This window comes from Pantherophis guttatus, chromosome 1, assembly GCF_059756535.1.
Source record: "Pantherophis guttatus breed Tessera chromosome 1, ASM5975653v1, whole genome shotgun sequence".
Classification (NCBI taxonomy): Eukaryota; Metazoa; Chordata; class Lepidosauria; order Squamata; family Colubridae; genus Pantherophis; species Pantherophis guttatus.
The window spans coordinates 197360541-197380789 of NC_142063.1; the positions used below are offsets into that span (position 1 = coordinate 197360541).

The 20249-nt window shown below is 35.6% G+C and overlaps 1 protein-coding gene across 7 annotated transcripts in view; it reads left to right on the forward strand.

Moving 5' to 3' along the window:
- TASP1 (taspase 1) overlaps positions 1–20249 on the forward strand; it is a 61673-nt gene that overhangs the window by 30822 nt on the left and 10602 nt on the right. For all 7 annotated transcript variants that reach the window (XM_087882291.1, XM_087882288.1, XM_087882289.1 and 4 more), the window contains 4 exons: positions 5187–5306; positions 7298–7376; positions 10691–10801; positions 19668–19778. In XM_087882291.1, coding sequence (XP_087738417.1) covers positions 5187–5306; positions 7298–7376; positions 10691–10801; positions 19668–19778 — 421 coding nt within the window. The remainder of the gene's footprint in view (positions 1–5186; positions 5307–7297; positions 7377–10690; positions 10802–19667; positions 19779–20249) is intronic.

The window sequence follows — 20249 nt, forward strand, 5'->3', positions numbered from 1 at the left end:
CAAAATGCAATAAATATTATTTTTATTAATAATATGTATGTTTACAAACAGTACAAAAACTAAAGGACAGTAATTGTTGCTAAAAGCAAAACTACATTGCTTACAATAATATAGTAAAATGCTGTATTGCCCTGGTTGCAATCTCCCCACTTGTTTGTTGTCCCATATCTCATTGCTATGTTGCTCTGCTTTCAAAGCTATAGGCAGCTAGCACAGACAAATGGTGACATCACAGGCAGTGTTCCTTCTGTTCACCAGCACAGTCATCATGGGCTCTCATGGCACCTGCACATGTGACAAGACAATGAGGCAGGATGGGTTCTGGTAGTGCCTTAAAAGCCCAAAGACTTCAGTGGTCCCAGATGTGGCTCACAGGTCAGGTGTTGAGGTGTTTATAAAGTACTTCCAATCAAGGTGATTAAAAATGGATGCTTTTTTTTACAAAATTCAAAAAAATTGGATTTTTTAAATTTAAATCGGATTTTTTTTGTTTTTATCGAATTTATTTTAATAAAATGCTTTTGGAGTAAAAATCTATCAAAAGATAGTTTTCTATTTAAGATACATTAATAATTTAGTTTACTCAGCATGAAATGGAGCTTAGTTATGTAGCATGAGGCTGTATATTCTGCAATATTTACATTTTTGGTAAACTAATTCAAGGAATCCAAGCTCTGCAAGCTGAGATGACATGCACTGCATTGATGCATTCACAGTAACCATGAGATAAATCATAAAATGAAGTTCAGGAATATTCCTTTATCCCATTGTTTTGCAAATCTATGTACACTACAAACTGTATGATTGTTTGAAGAGAAATGCATCTGTACCACCAGGCTCTTAAGTGTGAGGAGGAAGGGCAAGCAGTAAAAATGAAAGTGAAATCTTCTAAGCAGCTTATAAATATAATATTAAAAAGCACCTGTCATTTCAGATCCATCATGGCAACGCCTGTTAGCGGGCATCCACTCACCTGCTGCCTTCCATGTCCTCACTTTGCTGTGTCACTGCCGCATCACCAGCCGTCCCATTAAAGTGAATGGGACTGTTGGTGAGTCAACAGCGGGTCAGAGGAGGAGCCACTGCCGGACAGAGATGACAGTTGTTATTTAAAAATTATTATTTAAATCGAGTTGATTTAAATCAAGCCTTTTTATTAGTGATTTAAATTGTGATTTAAATCAACTTGATTTAAATCAAATCCACCCTGCTTCCAACAATGCTTTGTATATGTTACCTCTTTATTTTATAATAATATCATTGTTTCTGGAGTAATAGATGGAGAGAGTTGAGAACCCATCCCAGAAAGCAATACAAGCCCTTCTGTAACTTTGCCAGGAAAATGTACTTGATAGCATTTTCACCTCTTTTATGGTTTGATGCCAGATGTTGAAGTTGACACAGAACAACACTCTAGTCATATCGCTATGCTGCATAACTAAATGAAAATCTGGATTGTTTTACTTGAGCAGTTCATAACAAGTAATATACAGTGAGTTTTATAGTGAGTAGGTTAAGTTTTACGGCTGCTGAAATACAAGTTATTTCTTACTAAAAAAACCTTTTCCCCTTTCCTTCCCTTTAATTGATACAAGGAAGGAACAGAATTGCTATTCTGTAAAAGGAATAATTGCTTCCCTTTGCGAAAATGTAGTTTAGTTCCCGCTACTGTTGAGGAAATTGCATTGCACTGTTGAAAGAAATGAGATTCCAGAGAGAGACAATTTGGTATAGTGGTTGGAACACCAGACTAGAAACCGGGAGACCATAACTTCCTTGTGCACAAAAATAGCTGTGTGACCTTGGACCAGGCACTTTCTCTGAGTTCTAGGAAGCAAGCAATGGGAAACCATTTCCAAAAACTAAAGGGACTAGTCCAGGCACTGGAATCAATGGTTCCCAAAGATACCTTTTGTCTCTGTTTCTTAGATAAAATTCCCCCCAATGTTGGAATCTTTAATACCTCCAGAACATTTTTTTAGTCGTTGCAGAGCTGCTCTGGGAGAAAGGAATGAACAAAATTTCCTTTTTCCTTTTGAATGTGTCCTGCCCACCAGGATCTCCATGAATTCCAATCATGTGGATTCTGGATCTAAACCATCAGGTTGGCCTCCCTTATTTAGATGTTGACATGGAAAATACATGATGGGCATCTGTATAAACGCATAAATCTTTTAAATGTTATTTTGCAGACTATGTATTTCTGACTGCTAATTTTAGAATGGGTTATGGTGCGTTTTTACTTTCTATTCTTGAGATCTATTGTATTTTTGTATAAAGGGTTAGAACAAGGTGTGAGAACCACAAGAGGCATGGCTAGTGATGTCATTGGAATGGACAGCAAATAAATGTTGAACACTTTGGAGGATTAGGGGACAATTTTACAGGAATTTTGAATGGTGTAAGAGCTGTTGATGAATTGATACATCTATATTCATCACAGATTGGAAAGTTTAAGTATTAAATGTAATAATTGATCAAAATTAAAATATTGAATAATTGTACTAGGCCATTAAATCAATATAATTTTAAAAATCATAACTGCCCAAGGTTTGGCACAATATTGAATGGCTGCAGGAGTCTTAAAAATAGTACCATTAGATGCTGAGATTCCACTGAAGGGTTGCAGTTTAACAGCTGTGAACCTTTTTTGTGTGTGTGGATTAGAGTATTCTTATTGCCCTCCCTGCTTCAGGTCCTGAAGTTTGGGGATCTTAGGAATGTATAGACTATGGTTCCTTTTGTATGTTTGATTATTAGAAATATAAGCCTCCCCTCTTCTATTTTTGCTTAGTTCTTTGGTGTTAGATCCATTTATTTTTAGTTTCCATATGTGTACAATAAACTTGGTGTCCATGGGGTGATTTTTAATAAAAATTTATTTTTTTTAGAATTTAATTATGAAAATGATTTTGAAAAAAAAATCACTTGGAAATGAAAGCCACCATGATAGAGTGGTTATAGTGCTAATTTAGGGGTGGAAAGGGACAGCTTCTAGTCCTCCCTTAAACATGGAAAGCAGCTCGATATTCTAAGGTCAGTCAGTCTTCAGCGCAAATCTGTATGCGGCTCCAAGTAAGACGGCTGATTAAATAAATTGAGGCATTACACATTGATATCTTTGCCTTAAAATCTAGATAAGTTCCATGCAAAAACAAGCAGACCAACAACAATCTAGGACAAATGCATAAGAAAAAGATCGTTCTTTTGAATGAAGAAAGTTAGATTTAACTAAAGCTACAACAGCATTTGTTGTAAATTGTTGTAAACTATTGTAAACAGCAGTAAAGGAAGGTTTACAAGAGCTGCACTTAATGTTTTTGTGCATTTCAAAGTCTATTAATAGGTGAGATGTTATTGGAATATAGATAGGGTCATGTCCCCAATATTGACAACTGTTATTCCCCCTGGATTTCAGAGGGAGTTGCAGGGAGGGGCGATTTAAGACTTAAACTGCAGCTTTTATCTGATTCTCAGTTCAAAATGGCAGGAAATGGTGTTTCCATTTTTATTTTATTTTTGGCATTTTCAAGAGAGAGCTAGAAGACTTGCAAAGTAAGAATTTGAAGGCCACAAGAGCCATAGGAGCTCCAGTTGACCAAAATGGTCTATCATTGCTTCTCATATGTTTTCATAATAAACACTTGTTTTCCATAACTTATTTGAGCTTCTGCATGGCTAAATGGGATGAACTTGGTTTACAACTTTTATTCTTTCTTGGAACCATAGTCATTCAGATTAAAGAGGATTTACGATGGCCTTCGGTTGCTTCTTGGAGAGCCTTTGTTCTAAGGACTTTAATCTTCATTAAAAGGAAGCATATATACAACTCTTTCCACTGTATTAATTTGAATGGGAAACTCATGTGCAGTGCTCGCTTGTAATGGAAAGATCTGGCAGAAGATCCCTTGAAAGTCCAGTTGATAAATAATTAGTAAAATGATGATTGGAACTCTAGTCTGTTTTTGCCAAAAGCTGTAGCCTCTAAAAATAATTACTTTAAAAACAAATGTGTTGTGTATTTGATTATATCAGATCTCAAGATACTCTTGATACTCTAGCAAGATACTCTAGTATCTAGTAAAACAAGGATAAAACAAGATACAAACCTTGGAATACATTAAATCTTGTTCAATTATCAATGAATATATATTCAGAAAAACGTAGTCCTAAATAAGGATTCTTAAGGATGAAAAACACACCCTTTTTGCTGCTGTCCTGTCTGGATCTGCATTGAGCAGTAAGTTCCGTTTGAGTCCAATAGAGCTTACATTTCATTAAAAATACATTTCAGGACTAGGTAATTTGCAGCCCATAACTTAATTTTATTTGATCCTGAGCCTGATTCTGGAAGTATTTTGGTAATGATTAATCCTCCTATCTCATCCCTCGTACCCTGCTATGTAAAAAATAAGAGGCAGCAAACAGTATCCTAAAAAGAAATAGAAAAATGGGCATTAGAAAGAGAATAACATTGCTTATTTCAACCCTAGTCACTATTAGCAGAATTTTTGGGGCATTTTTTGTGGTTTTTAAAAAATTACTCTTGAAATGCCACTGTAATGTAGTTAATGTTGTAAAAGGCATTGCATAAGTTATCTTCACACTACTGGTAAACCCCCAGTTTAAGAACAAGTTCCATTCCCCAAATCTTTCCCTTAAGTTGAATTTGTATGTAGGCCAGAAGAGTATTAAACTACCATAGAAGTAGTATTGTGAATTTAATTTGAATCATTGTGTATTTATCTGGAATTTTGCTACATACAATTGTGCTATAAGATGTCCTTAAATTGGGACGTTTTTAACCTGGGGACTTGTATACATTTTGAGTAAAGCCCTATCTTATTTTGCTTATTCAGAGGAAGAAAATACTTCATTAGAGGTGTTTTGTTATTATTGAAGTTTTATTCGGAACAAGTTGGTAAAAAAGTTACCCTGACTAGAGCTATTGTTGGTGAGACAGCCTTCTGTCTTGTAGATAAACTTCATATTTTAGGTGCAAAAACTGACCTTAGCAAGTGATCTCAACAATTGGATGTAGAGTATGTGCAATCCGGTCAAGAAAAGTAAACAGTCCTGTCCTCCATTGATAGTTATTTGGCTTTAAGCTTCCATATGACTTCAACTGCAAAAATATCTCACTGCTTAAGGATATCTTTTCAATGTCTTTGTTTTCTGTTGTATAGGAAAATGAGTCAGAAACATTGGACACTGTTGGAGCAGTTGTTATTGATCAAGAAGGAAATGTTGCCGCTGCCGTTTCCAGTGGAGGCTTAGCTTTGAAACATCCTGGGAGAGTTGGTCAGGTAGGTTTAATTTGATGGTACATGTTCGCTTTTTTGAACCAAACTTGTTGTCAAATAGAGAGCACATTCTTCAACTTGATGAAAACAATGCTAGTTCAGGTTAGAGATTTATATGATAATCCATTCTCAGTAGGAACTACCAAGCACTTAATAAAATACATTTTAGATGTGGTCCTGCTTGCTTCTTAAAATTGACTTGGAAACTGTTTCCTATTCTGTGTTTTTCAAATACCTTCTAGTCAGTATTGATTTCTGGCAATTGTCTACATGGGTTTCTTCAGTTTTTTTAGCAAAGATTTTGAAAGTGTTTTGCCATTGCCTAAGGTACCCTATGTTGCCATAGGGTGGCATGAGAGAGACTGGCTGCCCTAAGGTCACCCCATAGATTCCTGGTTTCTGGCCTGATGTTTTATCCACAACTATCCCATTACTTTCTGAAATACTCTTGAGGTTATGCAAGGCAGGGATTTTTTTTATCAGATTCTTGCCAAGGGAAACCTCATGGCTTCCCCTTATCAGTGTTATAATGACTAAGATGCAGGACCAGGGGTCTCAGGTTCAATTCCATCTCAACCATGAAAATTCACTGGATGATGTTGGAATGGTGACTCTCTCAGTCCAACATAGATTACATGGTGAATGTTGTGGAGATAAAATGAGATAAAATCTCCATGTAAGCCACTTTGTGCTCTGGAAGATATGGCAAGATATGAAACAATAAACAATTACATTTACACGTATACAGTATATAAACTTACAGACTGATATTGTTAATTTTCTGAGTTTTCATGATTTTTGAAAAAGGTTTTGGGATACAGTCTGAACAACTAAAACAGAAATCTTGGGGAAAACTGATCATTTTGCAAAATGATGAAGTGAGCCCTGGAGCAGCAACACAAGCTCTGCCCCTTTTATACATGATTGTAATAGACCAATGCCCATAAAAAAACGGCAGAACTTATGGCATGGCACTCATATTGCCATTTGCCCTCTTCCTGCATATATCTTTGAATTGAGATTCACTATAAAAATCAGTGAATGGGATACTCTGCTATTTTCTTGCCATTGTTTCAGCAAATTTGCTCTAAAATTTACACCATTCTTAAAATAATTGGGTACCCATCCGAAACAATTCCTTAAATTACTTTTGGAGGCAGACTTGAAAAAAAAACCAGGGATCTACCAATGTGGGAAAGAATTTGGCAGAAATAATCCTTCTGAGTCATTCCTACATTTGTTAGAGAGAGTTCTTTGAAGTTAATTTATAAATAGTACTGTACTGCTGTATACATAATAGATTTACAGATTATACTCCCAAAATGGTTGGAAAGGCAGTGAAAAAGAGGTCATGGTGGAGATGCCTTAGATAAACATCTTTTGGAATATGGAGAGAGGGGTAATTACCAATATTAATTCCAAACAATTTGTTGAAGAAGTAAAATTATGCTTGTGGACAATCTTTTCTAAGAACAGTTTAAGAATGTTATATGTTAATTACCTTCTGATAATATATAAATGTTGTAAATTATATTGAAAATGTGCCATTATAAAATAAAAGTATATGGTATCAATGGAAAATTTAATACAGAAGCATATTAAAAGTTATGCAGAACCAAGAGGTTTTTATGATATGTAGCATCCTTTTATGAATTTTATTAGTAATGATCCTAAAGATTAAATTTCTTAGGACTATAATGTATTCTTATCCAATATTGTAGCTTATAATATTTTGTATTGTTATTTTATTTGTTGAGTATTGTTTTTTAAGTTATTTTATTGTGGATTTTTCTATTAAAAAAAAAGATTCAGCTTGTCTTCTGCAGGGAAGCTGTAGTGTTCGTGGGTTCGTGGCTTAGGGAAATACAAAGAGTTTGCTTAGAAATAAGGGACCTTGTCAGATAATATGCACACCTAGAGTTTGTATTGAAACCTATTTTCTAACATTTGATTAAACTTTGTTTTTACATAAAATCCTCTTACGATTCTATCAGGCAGCTCTTTATGGATGTGGTTGCTGGGCTGAAAATATGGGATTTCAGAATCCTTACTCTACAGCTGTGAGTACCTCAGGTATTTACTATTCTTATAAATATTTGTCTGAATGCTAATTCTTGAAATATATTGATGCTGCCTATCTTGAAATGTCTAAATATTTCTGTTCAAAAACTTCTGCATTTGTCTGTTTGAATTCCAATCTCAATTGTCATTTCCTCGTATGTGACTGAATTGATTTTTCAAAATAGTTACTACCAAGTTTTGAAATATCGATGGGTGCCACTTTGGAGTAAAAGCTCAAAATACTTCTGTATAGTAGATAATGGTTCTAACACGGAGAGATGAATTTCTCTGCATCCTCCAGCAACTTTGCTGCTGTATCTGATCATTTAACAATAGTTCATGTGCTGTAATTTGCTGCCTAGCTTCCTTCTTTTTTGCATGTGGCTTGCAGAAAGAAGCCTGGCTTTTCATTTCTTCTCCACTCAATAGGAGTTGCTTTCATGTCTGAAAATTGAAAACGTGTGTTTTTCAGTGTGGTGTATGAATGCAGATGCCCTCTGTCACACCTGCTTCTAATTTCCTGACTTGAAAGGAAAGCTCATCAAAAGAAGCAGAAACAATTTCTTTGACACACTGCTCCGAAATGCCTCGCTTTACAGAAGTTCTTTGCAATGCCATCTTGCTTCCATTGGTAGATGACTCTAAGATGCTAGGCTTGAATAATAAGTCATGTTTTACTTTGCCCAATACTGGGTTTTTTTTTTTTAAAAGAAAAAAAAAAGACTTTTGTGAGGTTATTTTAAACTTTAAGAAATCTGCTTAAAGGGGATTTGGGTAGGCGCTTGGCTGTGTGATAAGCTGAAATGAAAAACATTGCATGTAGTAGTAACCAAAGGTCATGTAAACTGATAAGAACGTTAACACTCACAGCCCTTGAAGTTTTCGGGCTTTTCATGTTTAATTCTATCATTCCAGGAAGAATGCCAGCACAAAATCATGCACCTCCCAAAAGACTTCCTAACCTTGGAGTACTACTGTAATGCGCATCGGTCCTTTTAAAAATGTTTCTTAGCTTTAGAAATAATCGTCAATGAAAATATGAGGGCCCCAGTGACATGTGATACAGGTGATCCATAGCTGAATCAATCCTTCCTTCCTTCCTTCCTTCCTTCCTTCCTTCCTTCCTTCCTTCCTTCCTTCCTTCCTTCCTTCCTTCCTCCCCTTTCCTTTCCTTTCCTTTCCTTTCCTTTCCTTTCCTTTCCTATCCTTCCCAGTCAGGGCAGGTAGGTTGATAGGAAAACTGGTCAGGAGCCCATGGGTAGGAGGTGAACCCAGTGGGGGAAATAGGAAACCATTTGATTAGCTTCACTGAAAAAGTTCTGCTTGTATAATAAGCTATGGTGGTAGAAATGGATTGAAGCTAAAAGACTAGGTTTGTGCATGGAGATTTTTTTGGTACGGGAAAATGTCCAGACATCTGAGCTTTTACCTAAAATGGTACAGATGTTATACATCAGTCAGAAGTATTTAATCTTGTCGATGATCCTACTGAGGGCTAGAGAGAAACTATCAGAATATTTAAAGAGTTACCATAATACGGATTTACCTATAGCACTTCTAACAATTTTTTTTATCAGCCTTTATGGAGGGTGGCATGATGATTCAGCAGTTAATACACTGGGCGTGTCAGCTGCAAAGCCGACAGCTCAGGAGGTTTGAGACCTCAGAGACATGAGACAAGTGAGCTCACCCTAGCTCCTACCAATCTAGATGTTTGGAAGCATGCAAATGCGAGTAAATAAATAGGTATCACTTCAGTGGGAAGGTATCGGCACTCACTGATCTCATGCTGGTCAAATGATCATAGAAGTGTCTTCAGACAGTGCTGGCTCAAGAGCCCTTGAAATGGAGATGAGCACCGCCCTCTATAGTTGGCAACGACTACAGAGTAAAATTCTCACAGAGGCTCCTTTACTCTTTACCTTTACATTTTCAATAAAAGAGAAAACAAGCAGCATAAAGATGCTTCCATCAGCCAGTGAGTTGCCAATGAAATCAGTGTAGCCTTTTTGACAAGCTGTCCCAACTAAGAAATTGGCAAAGAACATTCGCCTGACACCTTGATGTTTAGAATTGGTTACATTTCTGCTTTTTGTTTGTAGTTTGAGAAACACTTTTTCTTTGAGGGTGGGCTTTAATAAACAGTAGGAGTCAGTGTTATATAGCTCCCACGGGTCTATTCATATGGAAGGTATCTGCCTCCTTGCCCTGTTTTAAAAATGCATTGGAACAAAAATAGTGGAAGTATCTATGGATCTTAGTCAGCAGCATGTAGTAGTAGTAGTACTGTAAACTATTCCAGAATGAAAAATTTAAACTGTTAGGTGTGTAGAAGTCGGGGACTGTCAGTTTAAAGGTGCTAGTCTGTTTTCAGCAAGATCTATTCTGGAGTGACCTTTTAGCACTTTGAAAAGATGGCTGGGGCAAGTGTGATCCTTTGTTAAGTACTACACTGTTGGCTTAACATCTGTTTATAATAAAGTAGGTTCTTTGTGTAAATCTCTACAGTAAAATATCTTGACATGATGTCTGTAGTAGTTAACATTGGTGCTTTCTTTCAGAGAGTGTAGAGAAGTAAGCTATAGTTGATCATACAGTTTTCCCAAGTGTGATGGAAAAAAAAATGACAGGACTCTTTGTAAATTCAAGAATATTCACCAAAAAAAAAACTTCACTGAAGAGACAGGACAGAGTATTAGACATATACTCTGTCCTGCCTCTTCAGTTAAACTTCTGTTAATAGGAAGAAATGGGGGGGGGGGAGTATTAACTTGAGTACTATTTTTATGTTGGAAATGCAATGCAGGAATAAGCTATTTAGTTTTGCTAATTACTGAACATATTAAAGTTACCAAGTTCAACCCCAAAGGTTAAAAAAAGATATACCATGTTTATGAGTTTGGCTTTGGTGTTTATATGTCATAACATTGTTCTTTGTTATTGATTTATAATATAACTCAAGTGGCTTGAAATTTACATAAGCATAAGTGAGAAAACATTGTGAAGGCCCCTACGTGTTGCTAACTGAATCTTAAATACACATACTCTTTTTTTTAATGTAAAACCAATGGATCATGCTTGAAATAATAATCTTTACTATACTGAAAATCATCCTGGGAGACTAAATGGTGAATTAATACTCTCTGAAATTATGGGTTCTGATTGTTTTGTTTGGTTTGGTTTTCAAGTTCTTTCTAGTTCATTGGAATCTTTTGAGATTTGTACTTGGAGAAAAGTACTATAGCAGTTCCATACAAACTATTAGTTAAGATAAATATATTTTTCTGTTTTGCACATGTATATTAACCATCCTGATATTTATATAGGTTGTGGAGAGCATCTTGTACGGACATTACTGGCCAGAGAATGTTCATGTGCTTTGCAGAATGAAGATGCTCATCAAGCTCTGCTAGAAACTATGCAAAACAAGTTTATTAGTAAGTACAAAATTTAATTGAGAGCTGGCTTCTAATTTTTTCTAGCCGTGTTAATGCAGTGAAAACAAGAGTTCTATGCTTCTTCGTAGGATAGGACATGGGTTTTTTTTTTAATCTAAAAAGGATTGTTCCCTAATATTTTTGCTTGTCTTTAGAGTGCATTTGGTTTCTTTTAACACAAAAGATAATTCTGTTGCAGAATAATACTTTTTGCATCTTAAGAGTCATGTGGCACCATCTCCAGCCTGAATAATAATCATATAAATGAAATGCTTTTGTACTAAGAAACTAATGGCGTGATAATACTTGTATGAGATTTCATCAATGTACTGTTTCTTCCCCTGTTCTTTGATAATGTAAGTTTTGCTCCGTTACTGAATTAATACCTTGTTGCTCTACTTATTTTGTTGTTTTACTCAAGATAGCTTAAAAAATAAAATAAAGCATAAAATGACAGTAATATAATTAGGCTTAAATTCAAAATTATTATAAATTGATTTAACAATTTAAAACTTGGGAAAAGAGGGTGTTTTTCCATTTTTTAAAATATTGGTAGAATGTGTTTTCTGATAAGATTTTTTTTAAAAAAAGTGCAGGTTGTTGAAGGAGAAACCTTCCGTAAAATTGAAGCACCCATTATTTTTCATTCAGTTATTGCTGTCCTTCCTTTTGTTTTCTAAACTGGTTCTTTTGTTATAGAAATTTAATAAGTAAATTTAAACTTTATGCACTAGATTAAAATGAGTCTTATTCTGGATCGGTCACTTCGGAAGTATTCTTTAATTCTTAAAGCAGAAGAGGATTCTTTCCAAAGCAGCTGGTATTACATATATCTAGTCTCTTCCATGTGCACCATTTTAAAGGGCTTTTAATTTTATGCAAAAAGAGGGAAGGGAATGCGGTGATTGATAAACTTGCTTTTTAATGAAGTGCAACAGTTTGCTAGAGCTCTCCAGTCACTGAGTGAATGGATGTTGTGTCTTTGCCGGTCTGTTCTATGTTAGTTCTGACTCAACTGAGCAGGAATGTTTTCAAGCCTTTGAAGAGAGAGCCTATGTTTTAATCCTTCCTGATTCCGGTACTGCTTCAGACAAACCTTTCTTCTGATCCTTATTTTAACATTCAAAATCCTTTCCCTAAATCCTACTGTAATCCACTGCTTTGCAACTCATTCCTTCATTTAGAAGTCAACTTGCATTTTTTCATTTTTGGAATATGGCTGCTGCCTCTGATAATGTCATGCAAAATTAAATACAGGCTATTGATTTCTATACATCACAAGATGGCTTGCTTTGTATGAAGAAAATTCCTTACAATTCCCTTTATACACCCAAAGCAGTTCAGTTTTATTATAGCCATTGACTATAATACTCACGTTCATAGCAATAGCAATAGCACTTAGACTTATATACTGCTTCATAGTGCTTTTACAGCCCTCTCTAAGCGGTTTACAGAGTCAGCCTATTGCCCCCAACAATCTGGGTTCTCATTTTACCAACCTCAGAAGGGTGGAAGGCTGAGTCAGCCTTGAGCCTGTTGAGATTTGAACTGCTGAACTGCAGCTAGCAGTCAGCTGAAGTAGTCTGCAGTACTGCACTATAACCACTGCGCCACCTCAGCTCTTATGCTCGATAGACAATATAAATTGTAATACCAAATTAAGCCATACCTTTTGTAGCAATGTAAGTGTGAGCATAACAGAGGTAGGCCCTCCCTGAGGCAAATTATTTCCATCCAATTTTTAAAGACGCTCAGTGGTTTATTCTTCCAAGCTTTCAGCTCATACTGGAGCCCATCATCAAGGAACTTCTCTCCCTCCAGAATATGTGCACTGGTCTGTTCTACATATATGGTTCCTGCTTGTGTGTAGCTTTTTGTTGTTGTTGTTAATTAGGATGTTCATGGCTGGCTATTAAGTTGTTAATCATTGTTTCCTAGTATCACCGCACTCTTAGCTCCTAAGAACCCAATAGGCTCTTTACTCTGGTGGTAAATCAGAACTCCTAATGATTGAAAAGGGATTTCCCAGGCGTCAATCATTTCTCTGGATATTTTTGTCCCTGTTCATCCAACAATAGTAGTTGCTGCAAAATTGAATGCATATCCTTGTTCATTTCAATGTGGGGCTACCACATTGTTTATGTGTTGCTTACCCAGGATCAAAGATAATATTCATTCCCCCTTTTGTATGAAAACCTGGCAGGCATCATTCCTAGAAGAGTCTCTGCCTACAGATTCTTTCCTCTTAAACAGTAAGACATTTATAGCTATGGCCAGGGTGGGTGTGGTCAGCTTGACATCACTCTTGTCAGAGGGGGCACCTGTGGTGGCCTGAGCATTCAGCCAGTAAAACCGGGTTCCCAAGCTCCATTTTCACTGGCAGAGGGCTGCAGGAGGCCGTCGCGTCCTAAAACAGTCTGGGAGGGTGGTGCATGTCCCTCCCAAGCTCAGTTTTCACTGGCAGAGGCACCGCAGGCCGGTCCTTGGCTATTTCCAATGTGGCCCCTGGGCCTTGAGTTTGACACCCCTGCTATAGATTATCTGGAAGGTAGTGAAATGAAGGATTGAAGCTTCAGATTCCTCAATTCACATTTGCTGATGGTAAATCAGTCAACCTCAAAAACACAGGGCTGGTACACAAGTAGCAGCCACGTGTGTTTAAATGAATGAAAAATTCACTATAAAATCTAAATGAATGTTAGATGAAATTTTAAGGGCAATGTTGAAGAAAATGGAAGACTCTGGGATTGAACTGTATGTATCACATTGTTTATATCAAAGTTTTAAAAAATTATTCAAATTAGTATAAGCGAGATGAAAAATCTAAACATACAAATGAGTTTTTAGTACAATATATATACATACAAAGATATCCGTTAACCTATTCAGTTTCAGAATAAGCAGGGTTATGCAAAGTGCAGAAAAAGAAGTAGTAAACAAACAAAAGGCAATAGATAAAAGAAAAGCAAATGGAACTAAATCTTGTTTACATCAACACTATTCATATATTGCTCCATAATTTTCTATCCTTGCAAATTATCCCTGCTTTTACCACAGTTGGCATATCAATTCATACATTGTTTTTTTTTATCTCTTTTTTTTAAATCTCATTAACTCTATAACCATGACCATGTCTTTCTCAGTTTTTCTCTACGTTGTATGTTTTGTAGTTTGATTATTTTACATTCTCTTGATATGAACAAAATCAACATCAGTAATTTTTTAAAATTGTTATGAACTGAATGCACTTTTGTTTTCAGTTCACAACAACTATTCATTCTTGGTATGCAGTATATCTAAATTCCCTATTCCCATTGCATTCAGCTTACTTCAACATTTCTCCTGATATACCAATTCTCATTTCCATTTAACAAAATGGGCTACATAATACTTGCACTTTTCACCCAACATTTATTCTACACGATAGACTGCATAAGATATACTACTTTTTTGACAGCGAAATGCCTTAACATTTCTCATATTTTCATATACAGATTTATACAGTAACTGTAATTTACTACTGTCAAATGCTTTACTTCCATTTTCTGTAAAAAGTTTGTAAAAAGAAAATATTCTGTAAAAAGAGGTAACGGTTTTCTAGGCAGAAAAGCTAAGAGCAATCAAAAGGTATAATATGAATGTGTGTATTATTTTATCTAAATATGCTTTCTAAATGTGATTTTGGTTCCCCTTTTTTGTTCTAATAATCTAAAATCTATGAAATAACAATTCTTGTCTGTAATCTATTTTATCTACTATCAATAGTAATTAATTTACTATTTACTTAGTTTAGTTTACTTTAATTTAATTTAAATTTAATTTAATTTACGTAGGCAGCTCCCTAAGTGGCTCAGTGGCTAAGAAAGGTCGGCGGTTCGAATCCCTCATAGGTCTCCAGCGTGAGCAGGGGGGTTGGACTAGATGACCTCCAAGGTCCCTTCCAACTCTGTTACTGTTAATTGATTGGTCTATAGATAAAATAGCTGTTCTCTATTCTAATTGCAAAGTATTAACATATTTTTAATACAGGTAGTCTTCAATTTATCACCATTTGTATAACTACCACTCAGTTATGATGGCACTGAAAAAGTGACATACAAACTCTCCTGGGACTTAGAAACACTGCAGTGACCCCATGGTCATGTGATCACATTTTGGATAGTCAAGAACTACCTTTAAAAGTAATCGAAGAGGCATAATTCAAAATATATGGATACAACAGTGCCTTTTTTAGTATGCTGGATTATAGAAATGGTAAACAGTTAAAGCAACTGAAATGCTAAAAAAGATTGTTTTATGTATAATATCATTCAGTATCAGTGTTTTTAAAGACATGCCATCTGATCCAAAAAAAGCCTATATCTACTGCACGGGGTTTGTTAAGAGCTGTCAGATCTTAAAATCAATACCACATTTTGCAAAAGTGCACCTAAATGGTAATGCAAAAATGCTGGGCATATTCTAATTTTTACTGATAAGAGTAGTTGCTTGAACTGCAATTTATAGTGTAAATTTTACATCTCTGACAAATAACTATGAATAAAGTAGGTTAGTAACATTATGACTTTTGTTCTCTTTATCATCAGAGTTTTATCGATCTCTTATCTACTTATTATCACAAAATAAAACTTCCCAGAGAGGCATATAAATATTTCTTCTTACTTGGGAGTACCTGAGTGGATATTCAGAATTTTATTAAAAAGTGCATGAAAGACCACCCTAGTAGCAGCTGTGCTTTCGTCATCTTATTTTTATAGCTAACAGGACATTTGACTTAAGTAATGGTGGATTAGAAGCGGAATACATGAATTATGCTGTTTTTGTGTAGGTTACCTTTGGTTTAATAAAGATAAAAGATGGAATATACAACTCTGATGTAGAATGAAAATAGTGTTCTGTAAACATAAGTATCTTTCAGACAGAACAGAGGATTTTATACCTCATCTATTCCTTTCAAATTCAGCCAAGTTTGTGGAATGCAAGCTTCTCAGTAAATGTTTATTCTATTTGCAGGCTGACTTGGGAGCCTAACAATTGAAATATGCGTAGTTCTTTAGAACTGCATGTAAAGTATTTTCAAACTTTTAAAAACCTCAGCTATTTTTCTTTAATAATGCATGCACTGTTTTGCAAAAATACATTTTTGATAATCTCTTGTGTATGAATTAGAGTGTGGAATGTTCGCATGATGAAAAAAATACTCATGCTTCAGGTTCCTTGTTAATTCTCATATGCTGAGAAGCTTTGAAAAGGTGAAGTACTATAGAGTTCAGAGGTAGCTACATATATATATATATATTCATCTTTCGGGTGAGCATTGACTCTTGATGGCTACTAGGCTAGTCCTTGCAGATTACGATGCAGGACTAAACTTTGCAATCTTCTGGTGGTTAGCTTGATGCCTTAATCACTATGCCAAACTGGCTGTATATTTACTTATGTAAATACTAAATATCCTTACAACATTACTATGGCAATCTGAGTGTCTTTTTTTCATGGGTGTGATAGTTTATAGTGCAATCCAGAAAAGTTTAATAGCTTAACTTCCAAAATAATAACTTCTTTAGATCAGAGTCTACATCTATTGTTCAGGGGGAGAGGGGAGTGAGATTATTTCCAAAAACAGTTCATTGTTTATTTTTAAAATTGATGATACGTCATCATTTCTTAACAACAGTTTGTTGGATGACCATTTGAAGTTATGGCAACACTGAACAAATGGCCTCTAAATTACGGCCATTGCAGCACCCCAGGAATCATGTGATCAAAATTCAGGTTCTTGGCACCCCGTCCATTGAGTAGAGGTCTGGGGGATGGCAGCGACAGCTGGCTGAGACTGCTAAAGGCCTCAAGCCCCCACTTCAGCATCATTGACGCTGCCATCATCACTATGGCCTGCTGATCACAGGATGGCCAAAAGAGCACAGATGGCGCGGAAGAGATAGGCAAGTGGGAGTTCAAAAATGTACAAAAATATAGCCTGTTACATTTTGAGGCTCAAGGCTAGGGGGAACCAAGCCAGGAATGACTTGGATTGGGATGGGACCTTGCCTAATGACCAATGGGAATTGGTTAATGACGACAATGGGGATTGTTGGGATTTCTGTTACTAAGCAATGCAATCATGTGACATTGCACTTTTCAACCCCGTAGTTTAGCAATGGAAATTCCAGCCCCAATTACCTTTGTAAATTGAAGACTACCTGTATATGTATTTCTGCAGAGGAGCAGAAAGAAAATATTATTGGGTAATAGTTACAGCTTACTGTACTCAGTTCATAAGCTAGTTAAGTACAGATAGTAGAGATTGCCTAGTAGGCCTTTATGGAAATCTAGTTGTTCTAAAACCTATGGGACTTTTTGCAAATGTAGATGAAATAATTATCTTATAACTTTTGAAATGTTTAAATTCTGCTTTTACTAGAAACTGAGTATATTTGAAAAACGAAGTTAACAAAATACTTTTGAATTGCTGCTGGGTTTCACTAAGCTCCATAGAACATCACTGTTGTTTTGGTCTTCATTCTCTCATGTTCCGCCATGGCCTTCTGGTAGCCTTTTCCCTGTTTCTTAATGCACATTTTACGGTTGTAAAATGATGAAATATTTTCTTGCTCAGCAGCACGAGATGAAAGTCAAATGTTTAGCACATCCTTCTACTATTGCTATAAGTAAATAACATATAACAGACTGTTTTGTTTGTGTAGCAAAGAAAAAAAATACATCACTGATACTCCAGTATTTAAAAAAAGTACTTACATTACAGTGATTAAAGCAAGTTAAACATAAGGAGAAAAACAAACACAAGAAAAAAAATATAATTTCAACAGATGAATTCTAGACTGTATTGAAATATATTGCCTATCTTAAAACTATGAGTACAACCTGACAAAAATGTATGGTTAGTTAGCAATAATCTGATGTAAAAGAAAGCATTCTGTGAGTGAAAGGGTATATTTCAATCTAATCACTGCAGGTAAAATTAGTTGATGCAGCTGAAGTTTAATTTAATTTAATTTAATATTTAAATTTATATACCGCCCTTCTCCCGAAGGACTCAGGGCGGTGAACAGCCAGAAGTAAAAAACATCAAATACGAAATATAAAAACAATTTAAAAATGAACTAAACAATTTGGCCCAGCAGTTAAAATCCCCCATTAAAAATCCAAAATAAATACACAATTGGAGAGATTAGGCCAGCCCGACTTGATGAAATAAAAAGGTTTTGCGGGCCCGACGGAAAGTACGTAAGTCTGGAATCGTCCGTATCTCCAGGGGGAAATCGTTCCAGAGGGCAGATGCTCCCACAGAGAAAGCTCTGCCCCTGGGGGCCGCCAGTCGGCATTGTTTGGCCGATGGCACCCAGAGAAGCCCCTCTCTGTGGGAGTGTACTGGCCGGTGGGAGGCTCTCGGTGGCAGAAGGCGGTCCCGTAAATATCCCGGCCCTAAGCCATGGAGTGCTGTAAAGGTGGTCACCCACACCTTGAATCAGTGAAATATATATAGTCTTTAAAATCAGTGGAATATATATATATATATATATATATATATATATATATATGTATGTATGTATGTATGTATGTATGTATGTATGTATGTATATGTATATGTATATACATATATATGTGTGTGTGTGTGTGTGTGTGTGTGTATATATATATGTATATATAATGTTCCACTATTGTTGCTTGATATGCAGGCAATGAATATTTAACAAATGTGCGATCAAAGACTTTCTGCCCTTAACTGACTTGTTACATTTGCACTTAATCTTATGGGATAACCATAAAATTCTTTCCACGTTTTAAAATATATGACATTAATTTGAAACTGAACCAAAAATAAAAAGTGGTATGCGTAAGTTTTAGTTGGCTAATTTAAAATTAATTACAACTTCTGGTGTAGCACCTTTTAAAAGTATGTTTCAAATTTGAAAAGAACATTTGTGAAGCAGTTGTGTTTTGCTCATTTTTCCAGTGTTTCAAAGGAATTTCTCAGCAAAATGGGCAGGGTATTACAAATAGCAGTGGCTTTGGGCAGCTTTCTTTAAAGTTCGCATTATAGGCCCAATATATTATGGCATATTGTTTAATTTCAGATGAATTGTCCTTTTTGTGGGTATAGTTGCTATCATCTTCCCCTGAAGACCATAATGTTTGAAAGTACAGTAGAATCTCTGGTCACGAATGCTTCTGACCACAACCGAATCACGTTCCAACCAAAAACTTCACAATTTTTTTTTTCATAGCCAATTTCCCCTTCTGTGCCATTTTTTTTTTGTAAGGGCCAAATTAGGTTCAGGTCACAACCAAATTGGTTTGCGGCCAAAGTTATGGAACGAATTATGGTCATGACCAGAGGTTCTACTGTAGTTGAAATTTTTCACTTTAAATGTTTGTGTGATCCATCATCCTTTAGTACATCTTGACAGGAGAAGCTCGCTTTTTTTGATACTATCAAATTATACTGATAGTATCATGATAGTATTTGATTCATACCTTTGAAATAGGCAAATTAAACACATGGAAGAAAACAAAAGACAAAATATTGTTATGATATTTTTATCATAACGTTATGACAAGATGAATTTTATGCCATATTGAAATATCTTGCCTGTCTTAGAACTACTGCATAACAAAAATGTATGGTTAGTTAGCAATAATTTCATTTTTGCAGTTATCTGATATAAAAAAAATATATTCAGTGAGTGGAAGGGAATCTTTCAGTCTGATCCATTGCAGGTGAGTAAAGCAGGTGGTTATATTTCTTACATTTTATGCATTTATAGGAGACAGCCAGCATCCATAAAAAAAAAAAAAAGATACATTTTCTGTGATTCTTTCCTTGCCTCCCATTTCTCCATAGGTTCACCTTTTTTAGCCAATGAGGATGGTGTTCTGGGAGGAGTGATAGTTCTCCGCTCTTGTAGGTGTTCTGCAGAGCCCAACTCTTCACAGGATAAACAATCCCTATTAGGTAAGTACGAGAAGTGAGCTTCGAATAAGTTATCCAGTTGTCATTAAACGTAATAACTAGATTATACCTCTATGACTTGAAAAACCAAAATAAAACACAGTGCAGAATTTAAATACTTACCAATCCATGGTCTATTAATTTCTTTTCTGAAGAAATTTTACTACATTTTAATTACATCTAGGTTTCTGAAATAGGTATAAAGGAGGAGGTGCACCTACAATTATGAAATTGTCTGGGGCAGACCGTAATTGTGAGTCACTTTTCTAGGATAAAAATCATTCCCTCTTTTTTTTATAGGGCAAAAATAGAAGGAGGGGCAACATGATGATTTTGAGCAACTTCTCATTAGTAAAAGGAGCCATGAGATCTTTTCCTTCCAGCAAATAAGGACCCCCCCCCCAATGCTAATGCAGACAGCAGAAACGTTTCCTCATTGTCTAAAATTGCCTTGGATGGCACAAAGAAGCAAAA